The 23,780-nt window shown below is 46.3% G+C and overlaps 1 protein-coding gene across 2 annotated transcripts in view; it reads left to right on the forward strand.

The window, feature by feature from the left end:
• Positions 1-23,576, forward strand: part of RNGTT (RNA guanylyltransferase and 5'-phosphatase) — a 188,583-nt gene extending 165,007 nt beyond the window's left edge. For both annotated transcript variants that reach the window (XM_064169255.1, XM_064169256.1), the window contains 2 exons: positions 17,427-17,550; positions 20,626-23,576. In XM_064169255.1, coding sequence (XP_064025325.1) covers positions 17,427-17,550; positions 20,626-20,789 — 288 coding nt within the window. In that variant the 3' untranslated portion in view covers positions 20,790-23,576. The remainder of the gene's footprint in view (positions 1-17,426; positions 17,551-20,625) is intronic.
• The last annotated feature ends 204 nt before the right edge of the window (positions 23,577-23,780 follow it).

Here is a 23,780-nt window from a genome sequence, read left to right on the forward strand (position 1 = left end):
CATCCCCACGCTTAGCTTTCCATGAGTGCAACTGCATTTGCATTCTCTTCTGACTAGGATGCAGCACTCAAACAGTCCAACTGTACTCAGGCTTCTCACGGTTCTAGGCAAGTTAGGAAACTTACAGATCATTTTCTTCAGACAAAGTAGTGCCCTGAATTTCTGTCACTTTATTGTGCCCTTCAGAAATTACTCTTGCCCTGTCATATTCATTGTCGTAATTATAGAATGGTTTAGGTTGGAAGGGACCTCAAAGATCAGCCAGTTTCATAGGCAGGGACACCTCCCATGAGCATGATGCTCAATGCCTCATCCAACCTGGCCTTGAACACCTCCAGGGAGGTTGTGGATCACAGAAGCACAGAATCTGATCAAAGATTCTGTGCTTCTGTGCTCCACAACCTCCCTGGGCAACCTGTGCCAGTGTCTCACTGCAAACAACTTCTTCCTAACATCCACTTTCAGTCTCATCTCTGCCACTTCAAACCCATTCCTCCTCATCCTGTCATGACAAGTCCTTGTCAATAGTCCCTTCCCAGCCCTCCTGTAGGCCCCTTTCAGATACTGGAAGGCTACAAGGTGAGGCTGGACAGGGCTCTGGGCAACCTGATCTAGGTGAGGATGTCCCTGCTGACTGCAGAGGGGTTTGGACTGGATGACCTCACCACCCTCACTTCAAAGGAGGTATTTTGCCTCACTTCAGTGTACAGAAGCAGTCCTGATGTGACCATTTTCTGGTACTGAAGCCAACCCATCTGCAGACCCAGCTCCTGCCCTGCCCATAATTGTTCTTTATTAATCTGGTCTGGGTTTTTCTTTGATCAGCTCTTTGTCTTTTCTTTCCACATTAGACCTTTCTTCATTAGAGGCTTTTGTTTTGTTGAAGTAAAGGCAGTAGAATAGAGGGAAGGAGAGTGGGGGGAGAAGGGAAAGAATAAATATGGAAATGGAGTTTCTAAATGAAATTAGGAAGAAATGGAATTTATTGTAGTCAAATGAGACAACAAAAGGTATCTGGACAAAGTTCTTGTAGGGTTTTGGGGGGGTCTTTAAAACCACTTCTTGATTATTTATTCTTTTAAAGTCTTGTGAAAGCATCAGCCAAGATCAGGCTTGAAAGGGGAAGGGAAAGCAAATTTGTTGTTGTGAACAGTTTACAGGCAGAGTATATCTAAATTTGTTAAGCTTTTTAGGGGTGAGTTATTGAGTCTAAACTGAACAAATGAGCTTGAACTTGATAAATGAGCCTGAACTCCTAGTGCCTTTGTGAAATGCAGATGATAGTGTCTTTAAAATGAATTACTCATGAATAAATCAAGATGTTGGAGTTGCAAAGGGTGAGAGATGCTCTAAGAAGGAAATTCTTTGACTGGGAAATTGTTTCTGAGACCTCTCTTTATGGTATATATAAAACACATTCTGGATAGCATGAATGAGAGCTATTTTAAATGCCAGATGCTGATAAGATTGAAGGAAAACAATTGATGGCCAGAAATGATCGTCCTGAGAGATATTGTGCTGCTGTAGGGCTGGGAAAAGAGAAATGCAGATCAAATTCAGATAAATGAAAAAGAATAGGCTCCCAAACAATAACACAAAAGGCAGAAGAAATAGCAAATGAGATAATTATGCAGGAGATCAGCTCACACAAAGGAAAAGGGGTTGTGGATAATATCCTGTCTAATTATAATAGCTATAAAGGGAGGGTAGTTACAGGAACTAATTTCAGCCACCACATAGCTCACAGGATCACTTTATAGACAGCTGAATCCAGGGGTGGATCTGGAAGCTCTAAGAAAAGCACCTGACAGTTGAAGGGTCTTTTAAGTTGCTTTCTAGAGGTACCAGTCTCTCTTGGTTGATCTTTTTAAGTTGCTTTCTAGAGGTACCAGTCTCTCTTGGTTGATCTTTTTAAGTTGCTTTCTAGAGGTACCAGTCTCTCTTGGTTCATCTTTTAAGCTGCTTTCTAGAGGTACCAGTCTCTCTTGGTTCATCTTTTAAGTTGCTTTCTAGAGGTACCAGTCTCTCTTGGCTGGTATCTTAAGTTGCTTTCCAGAGGTACCAGTCTCTCTTGATTCATCTTTTAATCTGCTTTCCAGAGGTACCAGTCTCTCTTGGTTGGTATCTTAAGTTGCTTTCTAGAGCTACCAGTCTCTCTTGGTTGATCTTTTAAGTTGCTTTCTAGAGGTGCCAGTCTCTCTTGGTTCATCTTTTAAGTTGCTTTCTAGAGGTACCAGTCTCTCTTGGTTCATCTTTTAAGTTGCTTTCTAGAGGTACCAGTCTCTCTTGGTTCATCTTTTAAGCTGCTTTCTAGAGGTACCAGTCTCTCTTGATTCATCTTTTAAGCTGCTTTCCAGAGGTACCAGTCTCTCTTGGTTCATCTTTTAAGCTGCTTTCCAGAGGTACCAGTCTCTCTTGGTTGGTATCTTAAGTTGCTCTCCAGTGGTACCAGTCTCTCTTGGTGACTTACACATGGAAAGCAGCTCCTCCATTGTAAGTACCTGAAGTAATGGTGCAAATATTTGCCTTGCCTGGCTCTCTGGACATTACCAATTCTGAGATTAAGGGCTGGAGTAAAACCAACCATGTATTTTACAGCTGTTTTAACTGCAAGTGATGACTGCCAGCTTAGCATTCCCCACAGACAAGCATTGTGGCTTAAATGTCATTCCAGGTACTGCTAATAGATTTTCACAGAGCCATTTTTCCCCCCACCATTCCTATCCTCAAATATAATCTGTACAAGCAGATAAATCCTGTAAGCTTAAGCTGTGTTAGACCTCTGCTGAGAAAGTTGGTGGCTCTTAGGGAAGGTTAGCAAATAAGGAGGGAGATGGAAACTGAAGTAGATTGTGCCCATGAAAGGCTGCCCTGAGAAAGCAGGAGGATGCTTATCTCCTACCCTAGGAAATGAGAAGTAGCACCTGTACCAATCAAGGAATGCCTTTGGTATCTAGAAAGCAGGAATCCTAGGGAGGAAGGAAGCTGTACACAGACATGCTTAATTCATGGCTCTGTTTGTGTGATTTACAGCCAAGCAATCCAATGCTTGCTTTTTCTTTTCCTTTCATCACATTATCTTTCACAGCTTTCATTGCAAGGATCACCTATACCTCTGCCTGGCAACGTTCCAGAGCTGTTATAGTGCTTGTAACATTCCAGAGCTGGCTGCAGTAACCCTGTGCAGTGCCACAGGCTGAGGGGTGAGTGTCTGGAGAGCAGCCTGGCAGTGCTGGATGACAGCTGGCTGGGCATCAGGCAGCAGTGTGCCCAGCAGGCACAAAGGCCAGTGGCATCTTGGCTTGTGGCAGGAACAGTGTGGCCAGCAGCAGTGGGGATGTCATTCTGCCCTGTGCTGGCACTGGGGAGGCCTCAGCTGGAGCAGCTCTTAGCCATCACTGCAAGAGAGAGATTGAAAGGCTGGAGAGGAGAGCGATGAGACTGGGGAAGGGACTGGAGGGGAAGGCTGCTGAGGAGAGGCTGAGGGAGCTGGGCTGGGTTAGCCTGCAGGAGAGGAGGCTCAGGGGGGACTATATCAATCTCTACAACTACCTAAAGGGAAGTTGTAGTGAGATGGGGGTCAGGCTCTGCTCCCAGGCAATTTGTGATAGGACAAGAGTGCATGGCCTGAAGCAGTACCAGGGGAGGGTTAGGTGGAATGTTAGGAAGCACTTCCTGATGGAAAGGGTCATTAGACAGTGGAATGGACTGCCCAGGGAGGTGGTGGAGTCACCATCCTTGGAGGAAAGATTGGATGTGGCACTTAGAGCCATGGAATGGTCAATGTGGTGGTGCTGGGTCATAGGCTGGACTTGATGTCAGAGGTCTTTTCCAGCCCAAATAATTCTGTGGCTCTGTGAGAATATTCTTCTACACAGCTCTGGGTTGGACATTAGGAAGCATTTCCTGATGGAAAAGGTCATTAGACAGTGGAATGGACTGCCCAGAGAGGTGGTGGAATCATCATCCCTAGAGGTGCTTAAGGCAGGGTTGGCTGTGGCACTCAGTGCCATGGTCTGGTGAATGTGGTGGTGTTAGGTTATAGGCTGGACTTGATGATCTGAGAGTTCTATTCCAGCTTCAGCAATTCTATGAAAGAGAAACATCTACTAAAACTCAATTGAATAATAGTGGTGCAGCATCTGGTTATATAACAGTCAACAAAGCCATTATTTAGTCACTTTTTGTTTGGCAGTAGTAAAACCACTGCAGTTTGATGTTTCTAGCCTCGAGTGAGAATAAAAGCAAAAGCACAACAGAACTCAGTGTGCTGTTTGATTTCAGCAAATTGGAGTTTTCAAAATGCCACTTCTCCTTTTCTCCAAAGGAGGAAGTTTGGTTGTGGAGAAAACAGCTTCTTAATGTCTTTGGGGGGAAAAAATAGTGTGGAGGGGTTTGAAAAGGAACAATCAGAGATGTGGCAGCGTTGTTAGAACTATTGTTCAGACCCTTTTATTTGTGTGGCTGAGGGCTGTAGATGTGTTGATTTACTGGGGAGGATGCTGTAAATATTCAATATTGCTTTTGATGTGGCTAACTTCAGTGAGTTACTGTTTAATTGATACAGAGACCAAAAGAATTCTGCCAGTGACTTAACAACCAAATACTATACAGAGTCACTTCTTCTCAGAAAAATCTTCCTTTGCCTTACTTAGCTGAAGTAGTGAATCCATTTGGGGAAATGAATCTATTGATTCCAGCTTAATGTGATGTAAGACAAAACATTTCAGTGTGTTCTTGGTTGGTAGATTCATGAGCTGCTGGATCCTGGGCAGTCCTCGAGGAGAGATGTTTTTCTGGCTTTGTGCAGTGAAGCACAGAAGTCAACATCAGTGCAGAAGGAAGAAAAGAGAGTCCAGAGGAGGGCCATGAAAATGTTCAGGGGGGCTTGGAGCAGCTCTGCTAAAGAGACAGGCTGAGGGTGCTGGGGGTGTGCAGCCTGCAGAAGAGGAGGCTCTGAGCACACCTAACAGCAGCTTGCCAGTGCCTGAAGGGGCTGCAAGAAGGCTGCAGAGAGACTGTTTGCTAAGGGCTGCAGGGACAGGATAAGGGCAATGGCTTCAAACTAGAGCAGAGCAGATTGAGACTGGAGGTTAGGAGCAGGTTCTGCAGCAGAAGGGTGATGGAACACTAAAGAGGTTGCTCAGGGAGCTAGTCCCATCCCTGGAGATATTCAAGGTGAATGTCTCCAGGATTGCTCAGGATTGTAGTCCCATCCCTGGAGATATTGAAGGTGAGACTGGACAGGGCTGTGGGCATCCTGATCTAGTTGAGGATGTCCCTGCTGACTGCATGGGGGGTTGGACCTTCAGAGGTCCCTTCCAACCCAGACCATTCTATAACTCTAGGATTCTGCTGGAGGAAAGTTTTGTCCTTAGGGTCTGCAGAAGTCACCCACAGTCACTGGGTTAGCCATGTCCCTGACAGTGCTCTGAGTGAGACAGAATGAGGTTACAGCAAAACAGTGCTGTAAAGTGTCTCGTTCCAGCTGCTCAGTCTTCCAGAGGTGGTTGCACAGATTCACAGAGTTGTCAGGGTTGGAAGGGAGGGACCTCAGAGATCAGCCAGTGCCAACCCCACTGCCATAGGCAGGGACACTTTCCACTGAATCAGATTGCTCACAGCTACATCCAGCCTGGCCTTAAAAACATCCAGGGATGAGGTTTCCACCACCTCCCTGGGCAACCTGTGCCAGTGTTTGACCACCCTCATGCTGAAGAACTTCTTCCTTAGACATCTAGTCTAAGTCTCCCCTCTGGTCACTTGGATCTGTTCCCTCCAGTCCTATCACTACCTGACACTCTAAAAAATCCCTCACCATCTTTCCTCTAGACCCCCTTCAGATACTGGAAGGCTAAACTAAGGTCTGCTGGGAGCCTTCTTCAGGCAGAACAGCCCCAACGCTTTCAGCCTGTCCTCATAGCAGAGGTGCTCCAGCCCTCTGATTTGTACCCACCATGGTCCTGACTGCCTTGGGTGGAGCTGCCCATTGCCTGTGTATTGATGCTACACCACAAAAGGAATAAAATGCCTGATTGGTGTCATATGTTAACCTACCCAGCTGTAAGCTAATAGTAATGCAGCCAAGTGCAAGGCAGCTTCTGCATCATTTCATTAGTGGGTCATGGTTAGCCACGCTCGGCTGCTGCCCACTGCACTTGTACCTAAGTGGTGCACTGTTTCTTTCACACAGTCACAGCCCCCTGAAGAAACCTGCAGGTAAGGAAGGGAAGAGGCTGGTCTAGAGTAAAAGCAATGTGAAAAAGCAAGGTTCTGCACCTGGGTTGTTGCAGTCCCAAGCACAACTCCAGGCTGGGTGGGGAATGGCTGAGAGCCGCCCTGAGGAACAGGACCTGGGGGTCTGGGGTGATGCAAAGCTCAACAGGAGCCTGCAGTGTGAGTGCAGCCCAGACACAACCCTGTGCTGGGCTGCAGCCAGAGCAGTGTGGGCAGCAGGGCAAGGGTGGGGATTCTGCCCCTTGGCTCTGCTCTCCTCAGACCCCACCTGCAGTCCTGGGTGCAGTTCTGGAGGCCCAGCCCAAGAAGGACATGGAACTGTTGGACCAGTGCAGAGGAGGCCACCAAGATGCTCAGAGGGCTGCAGCAGCTCTGCTATGAGGACAGGCTGAGAGAGTTGGGGCTCTGCAGCCTGGAGGAGAGAAGGCTTCCAGGAGACCTTGCAGTTGCCTTCCAGTATCTGAAGGGGGCTACAGGAGGGCTGAGGAGGGACTACTGACAAGGTCTTGTAATGACAGGACAAGGAGGAATGGGTTTGAAGCGGCAGAGGGAAGATTGAAAGTGGCTGTTAGGAAGAAGTTGTTTGCATTGAGGGTGGTGAGACACTGGCACAGGTTGCCCAGGGTAGTTGTGGATCACAGAATCACCCAATGTGATCTCTGATCAGATTCTGTGCTTCTGTGCTCCACAACCTCCCTGGAGGTGTTCAGGACCAGGTTGGATGAGGCCTTGAGCAACCTGTTGTAGTGGGAGGTGTCCCTGCCTATGGCAGGGGGTTGGAAGTGGCTGAGCTTTGAGGTCCCTTCCAACCTAAACCATTCTATGACTCCATGAATATAAAAGCCTCAGTGGGTCCTGGTTAGCCATGCTCAACTGCTGACCACTGCAGGAGCAGATTACCTGTGTCTTGCAGCATTTCTTTTACACAGTCACACCCCTCCCTGAAGAAACCTGCAGGTGGTGCAGAGAAGAGGCTGGTCTAGAGGAAAAGCAATGTAAAGGAATATGCAAAAGCAGAGTTAGAGACAAAGATGTCTTTGTTCTTTTACAAAGACAAGATCCAGCTACTGTGTTTTCCTGCATCATTACATTCTCTTTCCACTTGGTAAGACTTGGGATGCCATCAGTGCATAGAAAGAGGTTTCAGAGTAACTTAACTTCAATAGAAGGAAAACAAAAGAGGTCTCTGAATAATTTAGAAGAGCATTTATAGGTCAGTGAGTCAGAGGGTTTGGACTTACAGGACTGGAGCTAACACTTAAAGCACACAGCCCCAGAATTACTTAACTACTGGCTTCTTAATATTTCATTCAGACCTTCAAGGAAAAAAAACAACCCATCTGTAATTAGCAATCAGTGCTAGCAGGTACAGCAGGAAACTACAAACAAGGCTTTCCCTTTCAGTGCATGGATTTCTCCACTCTGGGCACTCATCTGGCAAATCAGCTGCCTTTTACCATGGGCTTTTCAACTGTAGAATGATGTGCATAGACCTCTTTTATCTGCAGCAAAATAATGGAGTTGGTTTGCTGCAGCAAAATACACTTTGAGATCATCAGACACCAGGTTGCAGGGTGGCCACTGCTGTTACCTGGTTTTTCTTTCTCTCTCTTTAAGCTCTTTCCAGCTCTGTCTATGCTTCTAGAGGAGAGCTTTAGAGAATGTTTCCTTTCTTTTTTTTTTTTCCTGGCTGGAATTGTTAGTGATGTTGGCTGGCTCTAGAGTGGCTTTGTGATGATACTTGTAATGCTGCTACATCATGTGAAGAGCAGAACAAAACGTTTCCAGCTGCATTTGTGCTGGAATGGTGCTTTGGTCCTGGGCGGCAGATGGGAGAGGACAGCTGCTCAAACACAACCACAGCACTTGTGCAAGCTCTGCATTCTGGAGAGCTTAAGAAGCAGCCCATGCAGAGATCTTCACAGGCTGCAGCTTTATGGGAGAGAATCACTGAATCAACCAGGTTGGAGGAGACCTCCAAGCTCAGCCAGTCCAACCTAGCACCCAGCCCTGTCCAGTCAGCCAGACCATGGCACTAAGTGCCCCAGCCAGGCTTAGACACCTCCAGGGATGGTGACTCCACCACCTCCCTGGACAGCCCATTCTAATGTCAATCACTCTCTCTGCCAACAACTTCCTCCTAACATCCAGCCCAGACCTCCCCTGGCACAACTTAAGACTGTGTCCCCTTGTTCTATACCTGGGTGCCTGGCAGCAGAGCCCAACCCCACCTGGCTACAACCTCCCTTCAGGTAGTTGTAGACAGCAATGAGCTCTGCCCTGAGCCTCCTCTTCTTCAGGCTGCACACCCCCAGCTCCCTCAGCCTCTCCTCAAAGAGCTGTGCTCCAGACTTCTCCCCAGCCTTGCTGCCCTTCTCTATGAATAGTGTCCATTCCTCTCTGCCTCACTGCAGTCTGTTACACCACCCCACATCCATTACTGCACTGTCTTGGACAAGCTGGCTCCTTAACTCTGGAGACCCATTAATAGCAAGGAATGGAAAGAAAAGAGGATCTTCAAATGAAAGTTAAAGCAGTAAGAACTGCCCTATAGCCTCACGTAATGACAATTGAGTGCCACTGACAGATTAGCCCTGGTTTCCCTTTCTTTCAGAGCACTGACCTCATCAGCTGGCAGACTCCACAGAACCATTTGCAGTGCCCAAGCCACAAATTAACTTCCCTATCTTGCCCCTTCCAGTCTGTAAACTCCACAGCAATCAAGACCTGCAGGCTTAGATTTTAGATGCTAGGTCGCATTAGACTGAACATCTTTAATTGCTTTTGAAGAAGCAGGACAAAAGCTTTCTGTGACATAAGCCTCAAAGCTGGTTAGGCTTTGAAGTTTAAAGCAAACTGTTCAAGAGAGGGAGGGAGTCGAAGGCAGCTCAATGACAGAAGGGCTGCTGGAGAAGTTAGTTGGGGCAGCTGACTTTCACCACAGTAATTGCTTTGATCAAAGCTAATTTCTGAAGGTCTGCATTAAGTCAGTAGCCACTAATCTTTTGTTGTGATGGATTAGCAGTAATGGCCCAAAAGTGCTTTTGCAGCCTTTTCCCTGCCATGTCTTTGCTTTACTGCTTGGGTTTTCTAGCAGTGCTGAGTGGGTTCTTTGGTTTGGTGTTTGGCTCTCTGTGGTTTATGCAATTGCAGTGCTTCATCAAGGCATTTCTGCTCACTTGCCTGCTTCTGGCAGCGACCTGAAACTCCTCCTGTGTCGTTAGCTAGGAGAGTGAAGGTTGAGGCAGCAGGGTTGTGAACTTCAGTCTTAGCAAGCAGGTGTAAGACTGCCTCCTTAGAATCTCAAGGTGTAAAACCATTGCAGTTGGACTCTTTGGGGGGTCAAAGTCTTGTGTTTTTGTAGAACACAAACATGCTGCTGTGCTCAGAGAGACTCGTGTGACTTCAGGGTCTGACACTCTTGAAACTGCTGTTACACAGAAAAGCTACGATGGGCAAGACTGAGGTGTTCAAGAAGAACCTGCATGAGGCACTTAGTGCCATGGTCTAGTTGATTGGACAGGGCTGGGTGTTAGGTTGGCCTGGGTGATGTTGGCGTTGGCCTGGATGATGTTGGCGTTGGCCTGGATGATCTTGGAGTTGGCCTGGATGATCTTGGAGGTCTCTTCCAACCTGGCTGATTCTGTGATTCTATGTCCCTTCAGCTCCTGCTTGGGACCAGCTCAGTTTTGCACAGCAGACAAATTTTCTTCATAGCATTAACACAGTTTGTTCTCAGAGGAGAGCTGTGATTTGTGAGGGGGAAAAACTTTCAGTGTGCACAACTGGCTGCTTGACATCTAAATGGAAGGGAAGAAGATGATTCATAATAGCTGTAATTTGGAAGCTGTGTGTTGGTACAAGTAAAAGTGGGTTTGAAAGGCTCCCTTGCTGTTGCTTGCTACTTTGGACTTCAGTTTAAGTCACTTTAGTGTTGTTGTTGGGGTTTTTGGTTGTTGGTTGTTTTGTTTTCTGGTGTCATTTGGCATTATTCTGCAAGAGTATAAGGTTGTGGTTTCTAAGAACATTGCAGAAGCCAGAGAAGCAATGGTTAGGCTTGGGTTTAGGGCCTTATTGTGACAACACAATCACAGCATTGGCAGGGTTGGAAGGGTCCACAAGGATAAACCAGTTCCACCCCCCCTGCCATGAGCAGGGACACCTCACACTAGATCAGGTTGCCCAGAGCCTCATCCAGCCTGGCCTTAAACACCTCCAAGGATGAGGCTTCCACCACCTCCCTGGGCAACCCATTCCAGTGTCTCACCAGCCTCATAGTGAGGAACCTCCTCCTAACATCCAGTCTGAATCTAGCTTTGTTCATGCTTCTGTCTGAAACCTTTCAAGCTTGTCAAAGCACAGGAGATTTGAACTGGATGTTAGGAAGAAGTTGTTTGCACTGGATGGGACTATTGACAAGGTCTTATGATGACAGGATGAGGAGGAATGGGTTTAAAGTGGCAGAGGGAAGATTGAAAGTGGCTGTTAGGAAGAAGTTGTTTGCAGTGAGGGTGGTGAGACACTGGCACAGGTTGAGGGTGGTGAGACACTGGCACAGGTTGCCCAGGGAGGTGTTCAGGACCATGTTGGATGAGGCCTTGAGCAATCTGTTGTAGTGGGAGGTGTCCCTGCCTATGGCAGGGGGTTGGAACTGGCTGAGCTTTGAGGTCCCTTCCAACCTAAACCATTCTATGGTTCAATCTCCACCCCCCTGGACAAGCTGTTCCAATGTTCCACCACCCTCATGGTAAAGGACAGGTTGGAAGTTCCCTTCCAACCTGTTTTATTCTCTGATGCTATGAAATCTGTAACACAGTCTCAGCTCCTCTGGGTCACAGGATTTCTTGGTAAGATCACTCTAAGTACCTGAGGGGTAATTATGACTGGGCTTAGAGACCCTAATGGAGGCTAAATGCTTTCCCCTGTTGTGTGACCACAAAGCATCTCCCTCTCCTTCCCCATTTGCAAACTGAAAACAGTGAAATTCATAATTAATGAATGAGCTAAGTGAGTGCTTTCAAAGTCTGTTCTTTACCATTGCTGCATAACTCTTCTCTCCTGGATCTTTGTGGTTTAAGCATGCAGTGCTTTCAGTTTGGGGCTGCAAAAAGCAGTCTTAAGTGAACAAAACAAATGAGGGTGAAGATTGGCTTTCACAAGGCAAGCAGAAATGCAGTTCTCCAAATATATCAGGCTGTGGGTGAAATGTTTCCTCCTGGAATCGTTTCTGCATTATGATTGCAGCTTTTTCTCTCCACTGGCACTGTGTATCTGTGCTCCTTCTCTGCAGCTACTTTCCTTCCTCGCTGTCAGGACAGACTGGGACAGGAGGTGAGAGAAAGCAGCCCTATGGGAAAGGACTTGGGGGTGCTGATGGACCAGAAGCTGGACATGAGCAGGCAGTGTGAGCTTGCAGCATAGAAGGCAAATCACAGCCTGGGCTGCATCCAAAGCAGCGTTGCCAGCAGAGCCAGAGAGGGGATCCTGACACTTTGCTCTGCTCTGCTGAGACCTCGCCTGCAGTGCTGCATCCAGCTCTGGAGCCCTCAATATAGGAAGGACATGGAGCTGATGGAGCAGGTCTGGAGGAGGGACACAAAAATGATCTACTACAAAGTGATCTGCTACAAAGCCAGGCTGAGGGAGCTGGGGGTGTGCATCCTGCAGAAGAGGAGGCTCTGGGCAAACCTCATAGCAGCCTGCCAGTACCTAAAGGGGCTACAAGAGCTCTGCAGAGAGACTGTTTGCAAAGGGCTGCAGGGACAGGATGAGGGCAATGGCTTCAAACTAGAGCAGAGCAGATTGAGAGTGGATGTTAGGAGCAGGTTCTGCACCAGGAGTGTAGTGGAACACTGGAACAATTTGGGCACTATCCCTAGAGATATTCAAAGTGATGATCAACAAGGCTGTGGGCATCCTGATCTAGTTGTGGATGTCCCTGATGACTGCAGTGGGGTTGGACTGGACAGGCTTTAGAGGTCCCTTCCAAGCCAGCCCATTCTGTGTTTCTATGATTATGATTGCTGGTGGAGGGTGGCATTTCTCAGAATCCTCCAGTGGATTCCTTTTCCTTCACTGGAAGGATTTTTTTTTGCTTATTTCTTTGTGCACAGCCTCCTGAGCATCTGCTGAGGTGGTTTGCTGTGACATTTCATTACTTAGCTTGCATCTGCCTGTTTTCCTTTGTTCCTTTGACAAACACTCTAAGGTGTGAGCATTGACCCCAGAGATTATTAACGGCACAGGTAGTCTTGGGGTGTCAAATCCCAGGTGGCTGTCTCTGACCTGTGCTAAGCTACTCCAGGTGAGGCATTGTTCTTATCTCTTCCTACAAATGTAGAGCTGTGGAGCAGATGAAGCTGTGTTTGCACCAAAGATCACAGTGGGTGATTCTGTGCTCCACAACCTCCCTGGGCAACCTGTGCCAGTGTCTCACCCCCCTCACTGCAAACAACTTCTTCCTAACAGCCACTTTCAATCTCCCCTCTGCCACTTTCTCCATGTGAGAAAATACTCTATGTTAAAAAGAGAAGATCAACCTTGAACTGGGAGTGCTGGATCCTGGAAGTAAAACCAAACCATCCAAATCCATGATTTCCAAGAGCCTCACTCTGGTGACTTTGAAACTCCTTCCTACCTTCCAGCAGATCCACACTCCCCCCCACCTTGGTGTCATCTGCAATTTACTAATGATAGACTCCATGTGAGAAAATACTCTATGTTAAAGAGAGAAAATCAACCTTGAACTGGGAGTGCTGGATCCTGGAAGTAAAACCAAACCAAACCATCCAAATCCATGATTTCCAAAAGCCTCACTCCAGTGACTTTGAAACAATGCTTTATCTTTATGACTTGTGCCACAATTTCCCCTCATTTTGGAGTGATCACTGCAGTTTGATTTGGCATGAACAAAGATGTTAAAATGCTTCTGTTTCTTAATGTGTCTTTCCAGGAATGAGGTCTCACCATTGGACCACTTCCATTTGCTATGTACACGAGAGGCAGCATGGTTAGGGCTCTGAAGGCTTCTTTAACCTTAAACAAACGTAGCCACTGCACTGTGTTTACCCAAGCTGATAACCATGTGTTGGGTAATATATTACTTAAAAGAAAACACAATCAGTGTGTTTAATTTAGCAACAGAATTGGTTGCTTGGGCTCTCAATTTACTTCCAACAAATCGATGGGCTTGAGAAATCATCTCTTGCCTCACGTTAAGGAATGGATGCTGAGCTGCATCAGAAAATATGTGGCTTGAACAACAATGTGAAGCAGATTCTTGAACTGATTATCCTTTGCCAGTTGACAGGATCAGTGTTTGTGGTCCAGAGTACACTTATGGTAGGAGCAGGCATTTAGTAACCAGCTCTTTAATAGTTCTTTGAGTAGTTTTACTGTGACAAACAGGAGATGCTTAAAAGATTTCTGTAAGAGCACATGGATGAGCTTGCCAAGAAGGAGCAAGTTGGGATCTGTGTTACATGTGTGTTGAGGGCTTTAATAACTGCATGGCTGCTGCCTCTGGGATGTCTTAGTCAAGTCATGAGGATTTCTTACAGGATCACAGAAACATTCAGCTTGGAAAAGCCTCTCAGGGTCACCAACTCCAATCCAGGACCCTACTCTACAAGGTGCCCCCTAAACTATAGCCCCAAGCACCACATCCAAATGACCTTCAGACCTATCAAGGGTTGGTGACTCAAGCACCTCCCTGGGCAGCTCATTCCAATGCCTCTTTTCCTGAAAAAAAAGGATTCTTAATATTCAGTCTGAACCTACCCAGCTGCAGCTTGAGGCTCTTCCCTCTTCTTCTGTCACTAACTGCCCATGAGAGGAGACCATCACCAACCTCTCCACAATATCCTTTCACATAGCTGCAGCCAGCCATGAGCTCTGCCCTCAGCCTCCTCTCTTTCACACTAACCAGCCCCAGCTCACTCAGTCTCTCCTCATCAGATCTATTCTCCAGGCTCTTTCCCAGCTTCTTTGCCTTCCTCTTCACTCACTCCAGTTGTGTCCTCATTGTGAGCTTGCTTTCCCAGGGTAGTCCCTGTGTGTATGCACATTGCTCTGGAAACCTGGGCAGGCACTAAAATCATCTACTGAGAAGCTTTGCTTTAGGTGTATGCTCAAATTAAAAGGGAGCTCTTTCTCTCACACTTTGTTTAATCTCCACTACTTTTGTTTGACATAAAGGTCCTTGGAGTGAGTTTGTCTTCCAGGATGACCTCTTTTGTATTTGACTTATCTTTATATCCTCAGAAGCTGTTTATTTTGTTACTGCTGCTTTATTTTTGCTGTCTTCATCCTGTTCCTTCAGGAAGTCTTGACTCTTCTTTGTTTCCTCACATTCACATGTAATAGTTTTTCTTTTCCACCCCTGGAAGTTTTTAAGGCCAGGCTGGATGTGGCTCTGATCTAGTGTGAGATGTCCCTGCCCGTGGCAGGGGAGTTGTAGCTACATGATCCTAGAGGTCCCTTCCCGCCCTCACAATTCTCTGATTCCATGATTCTGTGATTCTTTACCCCCTCACTGTTGTTGTTGCTGCTGCTTAGTCTTCAGAAGGTATCCTTAGTGCTATGGAGTCATAGTCCCATAGTGCCATTCAGTGAGCCTTGGGCAGGCTGAGAGTTGGGCAGAGAGAACCTTAATGAAATTCAACAAAGGCAAGGGGAGAGTCTTGCATCTGGGAAAGAACAACCTCAGGGATCAGTATATGTAAGGGACTGACCTATTGGAGAGCAGTGAAGGGGGAAACAACCTGGGGAGCCTGGTGGATGGGAGGTTGAGCCAGCAATGTGCTCTGGTGACCAAGAAGGCCAATGGCATCCTGGGGTGAGTTAGAAGGGCTGTGATTAGTAGATCAGAGAAATTCTCCTGCCCCTCTACTCTGCCTTGGTGAGTCTGCATCTGGAATCTTGTGCCCTTTAACTGAGTGGCCTGGAACTGAAGGACCACTGCTGAAGGCAGTGGAAGCTCTTCCTTAGGAGGAGAGCCTGAGGGAGCTGGGGCTGTACTGCTGGCAGAGGAGGAGCCTGAGGGGAGACCTCATGGATGCTCATAAAGATGTGCAGGTGAGTGGCAGGAGGCTGGAGCCAGGCTCTGCTGGGTGATGCCAGTGCCAGCACAAGGGGCACTGGGTGGGAGCTGAGGCAGAGGAAGTTGCATGGAAAGATGAGGAAAATGTTTTCCCTGTGAGTGTGACAGAAGCCTGGAAGAGGCTGCCCAGGGAATGTGTGGAGTCTCCCTCTGTGGAGATATTCCAGAGCTGCCTTGCTCAGGACCTTTCCATGAGTTAACTGTCTTTATCTGTGAATTAATGGCCAAGAGGTTCCTGGGCTTTCCTCCCTATGTATTATTAAGCTGTCTGGAGACAGTCACGGCCTTTGTCCAATCTGCACCCCTCTGACAGTAGTAAATTTCCATGTCATTACTCAGGAGGTGGCATCCAAGTGAGGTGAAAAATGATGCTAATGAATTGTGATAACCAGTCCCTTCTTACAAGAGCTCTTCTCCCTAAGATGCTGGATCCAAAGTGTTGCATTACCTCCTGCAGCTTTTCCTTGGCAAACTAAACACAGGTAGCAGCTAACCAGAGCTTCATACTCCTGAAGAGGCCCTTAGGAGCAAAGTGTATGGGTAAAACAGTTTAAGCATTAGATAAGGTTCTCATGTTACCATGGTGACTTGAACATCTTGTATTGTATCATGGATTAGGATGCATAGGATGGAGTAGCCAAAACATCTGGGAAGTCCAATGCATATAAACTACGCTTCCAAACCGCATGGCATTGCCAAACACAAAGACAAATAGCTGAGGATATTGGCTGCTGACAAAGCTATGAATCAATAAAGAGAGGCCTGAAGGAGATTTAGAACATAGGTGATTTGAAACCCTGCATTATTCTGGAATCACAATCCTAATTCTAAAAGATAGATGAAGGGGAAGAGAGGAAAAAAAAAAACCAGAAAGGAGAAATCTTTATGATGTGAAAAGTGGAAGAATTTTGCACAAGCTCTTTCTGGTGCTGAAAGCTGACATTTGGCTTTGAGACCTTCAACAAAGAAGGTTGAGGCAACACAGATAATACATTTCATGCACTTAGGCTGGCAGTGGTACTTACACTGGAAGCAGTTTATTCCCATGGAAACCTATTTGCATTTGGACCAGAAGTGACTTTTTTTTCACCCCCCCTCTGTTAGAGCTGCTGATGTTTTAGCATAATACAGCTGCTGTACATCGACTGACTGCAGGTCTGGAAAGGGTTCTTAACACGGTGAGGAGCTGAGCATGTGCGTTACGGAGGTGTAGTCTGTGTGCTTTGGCTGGGTAGGGTGGAGGCAGGTTGCTGGAGAATACAGGGCAGAGTTTGGTCTTCTGCTATTTATCCAAGAAAGGAAAGAGAGAAGGAGGGAGAGAGAGAGAAAGAAAGAGAGAAAGAAAAGAGAAAGGAGGGAGGAAGAGAGAGAAAGAAAGAGAGAAAGGAAGAGAGAGAGAAAGAGAAGGAAAGAGAGAGAGAAGGAAAGAGAGAAAGAGAGAAAGAAAGAAAGAAAGAAAGAAAGAAAGAAAGAGAAAGACAACAAAAGAGAAAAGAAAGAGAGAAAGAAAAACAGAAAGAGAAAAAGAAGGAAAGAGAAAGAAGGAAAGAGAAAGAAGGAAAGAGAGAGAGAAAGAAGGAGAGAGAGAAAGAGAGAGAGAAAGAGAAGGAAAGAGAGAGAGAAGGAAAGAGAGAAAGAGAGAAAGAAGGAGAGAGAGAAAGAGAGAAAGAGAGAGAGAAAGAGAAGTAAAGAGAGAGAAAGAAGGAAAGAGAAAGAGAGAGAGAAAGAAGGAGAGAGAGAGAGAGAGAAAGAAAGAAAGAAAGAAAGAAAGAAAGAAAGAAAGAAAGAAAGAAAGAAAGAAAGAAAGAAAGAAAGAAAAGACAGAAGGAAAGACAGAAGGAAAGAGAAAGAAAGAAAGAAAGAAAGAAAGAAAGAAAGAAAGAAAGAAAGAAAGAAAGAAAGAAAGAAAGAAAGAAAGAAAGAAAGAAAGAAAGAAAGAAAGAAGAGAGAGAAGGAGAGAGAAAGAGAGAGGAAGAGAAGGAAAAAGAAAGAAAGAAAGAGGAGGAAGGAAGGAAGGAAGGAAGGAAGGAAAAAGCAAGAGAATGAACACCTGTGTATCTCAAACAGTTGTGCATTGTTTTCTGACCAGGTGACGAAGGAACTGAAGCAGTACGACAATAAAATTATCGAGTGCAAGTTCGAGAACAACAGCTGGGTCTTCATGAGGCAGAGAGTAGACAAGAGCTTCCCAAATGCCTACAGCACTGCCATGGGTGAGTAGCATCGTTGGGTTGCCAAGTGTTTCAAGCTCAAATTTGAATCTTTTAACTCTGTGCTACTTTCACAAGGAAAGCCACTCTGTTCTCATGTCAACTTTGAGCCCTGGCTTCTCTAGGTTACTTGTACCTCATCTTGGGAACACTTAGGTCATGGTTAGCTTTTGTGTAGCACGAGTCCAGTGGCATGATGTAGCCAGTGTAAAAGATACTGCTCTAATGCAGTCCTTATCAGGTAATGCACAAGCAGGTGCTTGAGTCTTTGTAGGACAGGCTGAGGGAGCTGGGGGTGTGCAGCCTGGAGAAGAAGAGGCTCCAGGGAGACCTAATAGCAGCCTGACACTCTCTGAAGTGGGCTGCAAGAAGGCTGCAGAGAGACTGTTTGCAAAGGGATGCAGGGACAGTATGAGGGCAATGGCTTCAAACTAGAGCAGAGCAGATTGAGACTGGATGTTAGGAACAGGTCCTGCACCAGGAGTGTGCTGGAACACTGGAAGAGGTTGCCCAGGGAGATGATTGCAGCCCCGTCCCTGGAGATATTCAAGGTGAGGCTGGAGAGGGCTGTGGGCAACCTGATCTAGGTGAGGATGTGCCTGCTGACTGCAGAGGGGATTGGACTGGATGACCTTTAGAGGTCCCGTCCAACCCTGCCCGTTCTATGACTCTGTGACTGTGAAGACTTGCTCAAAGAGACTTCAAACGTCAGGGTATGACCCAGGGCAGTTCTTATTTACCACAGCACTGCAACTGGGTTGTCAGGATGTAATGCAGACTGGCACACTGTGAGTTGAATTTGCTGAACAAAGAACCCCATTATAATTTCACCTTTATTCAAAGCACCAAAGCCATTATTGGGCAGATGGGCTAGAAAATTAGGAGGAGAAAATGTCACCTTAAGTTTCTACAATAGTTGTGCAAACAATGAAGAGGGAAGCAAATGAAAGGTGTGTGGGGGGGGATACCTCTGCAGAATTGTCAGACTTTTGTGTTCCAGCAGAAACATTTTGTCAACTACTCGAAATTAAAGGATGCTGTTTACTTTCAGGTGAGTGTGAATAGAGGTTTGCAAAGCTGAATAACAAGAGGCTTGTTGAAGTTCTGCTAAGTGCCAAAATGAAGTTTAATGGTATTTAAGGCTGTGCTATTTCCTAGGGCATGCATAGATGATGCAGGATTATCTCTTAACCATTTTGTTTGCATTTCTGCCTGGGCAGTGACTGGATTTTCTTAAATAAACAACATGTGGTCATCTTGCCAGCAGATAATTCATCTGTTGGCAACTTAGGGAGCCAGCACAGAATGTAGCTGAAGTACTTGCTAGGCAGTCCTGTCAGGAAAGAAGGGCCACAAAAGTCATGCAAGTACAACACCACCTCTTTGTCACTACAACCTAATTTCCCTTCTCTGCATCACATTATTGTATCCATAGGAAAATGTTTTCCCTGTGAGGGTGACAGAACACTGGAACAGGCTGCCTAGGGTGGGTTGTGGAGTCTCCCTCTCTGGAGATACTCAATAGCTGCCTGGATGTGTTCCTGTGTGATCTGCTCTAGGTGATGCTGCTCTGGCAGGAGGGTTGGACTGAATGAGCTTGTGAGGTCCCTTCCAGCCCCTGATCTTTGAAGGGTGGCATAATCATCTTTCCTTCATTCTTAAGGGCATCTGAAGTTGCCCTTTTTCTCACCTCATTTTCTCTCTTTGTAGACCAGTTATGTTATTCCTGGCTTCATTTTTTTTTCCCTCACCCAAACTAATGAACTTCCTAAAACTTGAAAGAAAATTACTACATTGTCTAAGAATCATAGAATGAGAAAATCAACCAGGTTGGAAGCGACCTCCAAGCTCATACAGTCCAACCTGTCACCCTAAAACATGCTGGAGCGTGTCCAGAGAAGGGCCAGGAGGATGCTGAGAGGGCTGCATCAGCTCTACAGTGAGGACAGACTGAAAGAGTTGGGGCTGTGCAGGCTGGAGCAGAGGAGACTCCCAGGGCACCTTCTTGTGGCCTTCCAATATCTGAAGGGGGCTACAAAAAAGCTGGGGAGGGACTTTTTAGGCTCTCAGGTAGTGCCAGGACTGGGGGGGGAATGGAGCAAAGCTGGAGGTGGGGAGAGTCAGAGTGGATGTGAGGAGGAAGTTGTTGAGCATGAGAGTGGTGAGAGGCTGGAATGGGTTGCCCAGGGAGGTGGTTGAGGCCCCATGCCTGGAGGTGTTTAAGGCCAGGCTGGATGAGGGTAGGGTGTCCCTGGGCATGACAGGGGGGTTGGAACTGGCTGTTCCTTGTGGTCCCTTCCAATCCTGACTGATTCTATGGTTCTGAATATCTGAGGGGTGAGTGTCAAGTGAAGGTGTCCAAGCTCTTTTCTGTGCTCAGCAGCAATAAGCCAATGGATACAAACTGGAACAGAGAAGATTTCAGCTCAAGAGGAGGAGAAACTTCTTCAGAGTGAGGGTGACAGAGCCCTGGCACAGGCTGCCCAGAGAGGTTGTGGAGTCTTCTTTTCTGGAGCCTTCCCAAACCCACTTGGATGCATTCCTGTGGGGACCACCCTGGGTGATGCTGCTTTGGCAGGGGGGTTGGGCTGGATGATCTCTGAAGTTGTCTTCCAGCTTCTAAAGTTGTGTGATTCTGTGGCCTTCAGAGGTCCCTTCCAGCTCAGACCATTCTGTGATGGCATGATTAAGGCAGCCTCATTTCCAGCTATTTCGGTCTGGATGATCTTGGAGGTCTCTTCCAGCCTGGTTGATTCTGTCACCCGGTGATGATGGATGTTTTAAAGCCATGTCTCACCAGGCCTTCGGAGCTGCTGCTGACCTCCAGGGGCCATCAGCTTTGGTAGCTGCCTGATGAAGCCCACACACGCTCCACTCTTGTTTGGTTTAGGAAGAGCAATTCCCACCAGGCAGGGGCTCTCCGAGGGGGCAAAGCACAACCACTTGACACAGCCATCCTGTCCAAGTCCACATTTAAGGCAGGACACTTGAGCCAAATCCCCTTGTTTGTTTTGCAGAGGGGGGATGAAGTTACCCAAGTGCCTTTAGTAACTCGAGCCTCGTGTTCTTTGTTCCCAGCTGTGTGCAACAGCATCCAGAATCCGGTCACAAAGGAGATGCTGTTCGAATTCATCGACAGATGCGCAGCAGCTTCGCAAGGACAGCCGCGGAAGCACCACCTCGATCCCGACACCGAACTGATGCCTCCCCCACCCCCCAAGCGGCCGCGCACCATCACCTAAGGACTTGCTCTCAGCCAGTAGCCTGTTTACAGTTCTCCAGAAGGTGAAAAGCAAGTGTGAAGGGCAGGGAAAAAGAAAGAAGGAGAGAGATCTGACCTGCTGTAAATACTTGAGTGTGTTGTTTGGAGTTTGTTTGTTTGGTTGAGTGTTTTGGGTTGCTGTTGGTTGTGGTTTTGTTCTTTTTATTTTGGGTTGCTTTTGTTTTGTTTTGTTTTTCTTTCAAATGCCACACACAGATGGACGTTTTGTAGCTGATACATTCGACCTCACCTTATGGTATCTGAAAAGGCAAGTTTGCAAAGGTTTAGTACAAGGACAGCACAATGAAATCAATGGAAAGCTGCCTTGTTTGTGTATGGATCTCTTTTCACCTTTCATTTCTAATGTCAGCAAGCTGGAACTGAGAAAACATTGGCATGCTGGACTTTTTAAAGGCTGTGCTTAAGGAGAAAAAAGGACAAAAAGAAGGCAGAAATGTGGGTTTTTTATTATTATTATTATTATTATTGTTCCCTCTCCCCCCATAGCAAAACTGAACTTAGTTTCCCTGCATTGCTGAGACTTGTGTTGAACAGGAAACAGCAATGTCGTTTGTGCTCTGTGTTGGTCAAAAGCTGAACCACCTTAGGTTTCACTGATTTCAGAGTTAGCTGAGGGGTTTTATTTTGTTGTTGAGGTATTTAAGAAGTGAATGCTTTCTTGTAAATAGCAACCATGCTGAGTGTTTGGTTTTCTCCCCTCTTTGACCCTAGCACACCAAATATATAGTGAGCTGATTTTAGCTTATTTGTTTCCTTTTTAAGTTTACCTGTAGATAAGGAGTACACCAAATCCTTAGTATTAAGGTCTCTATTAAGGGACTGTTTGTAAGTTCTCCACAGTGATACTCATTGTAAATACTGATGAAAAGTACACCTCACTGTGATATGCAAGAGTAATAAGCAGCACTGATTGTGATGGCTTTGAGCCAGGCACAGAGCGGTGAAAGAAATGCCAGACAGTGCTCCTGTGTACAAGAGAAGGTAGTTTCAGTGGCAGAGGGAGAAAGTCTCTTGTTTAAGTGATTGCAGGGCTGAAATAAGCCGTTTAGAGGGGTAGATGAGTGTCCCAGGGAACAGGACACTCATAGTCAAAGGTGAGGGCAGCTGTGGTACCCTCCTCAGGCAGTGGCTGCCTGCCTTTCATCCCAGATGCAGGCCACAAGTGCCCTGCTGGCTCTTGTTGCAGTGCACTGCCAGATGTTCATCAAATTAGCTTTGAGAGGCTGCATTCTGGCTGGCTAAGGGAGAAGTTGTTCTGAGCTGGCACTAATTGGAAACCAAATGCAGATTTTGAAGTTTACTGTCCATTTATCAGGCAGGGATTGGATTGGCTCTTTCTAGAGTTTCCTTAGCATGTGACTCATCCATTCACACAGCAATCTGATTAGTGAAGCTCATTAATTTGTAATAACTAAAATGCATTTTCTGTTTAAATGAGCTTTAATGTTTGTAAGCAAAATTAAGTCCTGTATGGGTTTTTTTTTTGGGGGGGGGGGGGGGTTGTTTTGGTTTGATTTGGCTTTTTTTTTTCCTGTATGGAAACTTTACACCTCTGCTTTCTGGTGTTGCTTCTGTAGTTGTTTCAAGCTGTTGTATAAATGCACAGGGCATCATTTAGGTAGTGTTCCCAGCTTCTCTTTCTGGGATGTTCTGTCTGTGTTTTAAAGGAGGAGTTATATATATGTTAATTTTTATACTATGGTAAAACTTGAGGGGAAAGGAAAAGAAGTGTTCATCAGAGTCCTTTCTTTCTTTTTGCTTTTTCAACTGTACATAGTTTCTGCCTATTCTCTGTAGAAAAGATTTAGTATCACCTATGCAAGGTTGCAAAACGATCTCTTTGAGAGAGCCTTATTGATTTGATGTGAAGAACCTATGCAGCCTCTGTGCATCTTGCATTGAAACACGCAGTTGGTTACTTCTTCGCTCAGCAGAAGCGATTCCCTCCCCAGATCACACTTGTCATTGAGGTTGTCACAACGTACACTTTGTCACTGATCTCCCTGCTCCCATGGCAGTCACAATGTGTATGATGATTACAGCCTTCTCCTTGAGGCTGGGACTTTTCAGTCTTGTAAAGATGTGTCCAGATTCTTTCCTTCTCTCTCCTCCCCACCCTTTGCATCTTGTATTTCGACATGACCTAGCTTCTGATTTACCTTTTCACTTCAGAGCTACAACCCTGCAGGGTGTCTTCCACGAGCATTCCACCGAGTCCCTGAGTATGTTGTGGCCCTTCTGCTTTGACAGTGTCCTTTATTTCCCCCTCCCCCAATCTCAACTTGAAATAGGTATTTTCAAAGAGCAGAGACTCTGAGAAGGTTTGGGAGCTCCACGTTCACATGTGATTGTCGAACTCTTCTTGCACTATGCCTCGTAGCTTTTTGGAGAGGACAGTCACCTTTGCTTCTCTGGAAGGGGAAGGGCTGAATGAGGAACGTGATGAAAGTAAGTGAAATTTCACTTGGACCAGATGATTCCAAACACAACCAAACCACATTTCTCTGCTACTCAAGAGATGGAAGCTAAGAAGCAAAGAAGAGTCTGTGCCAGGCAAATAATGGTGATTAAACACCCCCCCCTCCCAACTTGTCTATTCTTCGGTGTTCAGCATGGATTCATCCACTGTTTTGTCACTTGTTAAATCCAACCACACTTTGCTTTCAGTGGAGTTTTCAGAGAACATGAGTACATTCCTCTACAAACTGTGTATTAAGTATTTTAATAAAGTCAATGGTTTAAAATACTTCTCCTAAGGATGTCTTTACTTTTGCTGCTGGTGCTTTCCTGGCACCAATGCAAGCAGAAGGACTCACCTGTATTTTTCAGAGGCTTTTCTCTCACAGCTCAGCGGTGGCCATGATCCTTTATGCTGTTCTTGAGCTCTTTCTGCAACTAGAAACAGAAAGAAATGAAGTGGTACCTGAAGGACATGCTCTGTGACAGACTG

Source organism: Pogoniulus pusillus, chromosome 31 (assembly GCF_015220805.1).
Source record: "Pogoniulus pusillus isolate bPogPus1 chromosome 31, bPogPus1.pri, whole genome shotgun sequence".
NCBI lineage: Eukaryota > Metazoa > Chordata > Aves > Piciformes > Lybiidae > Pogoniulus > Pogoniulus pusillus.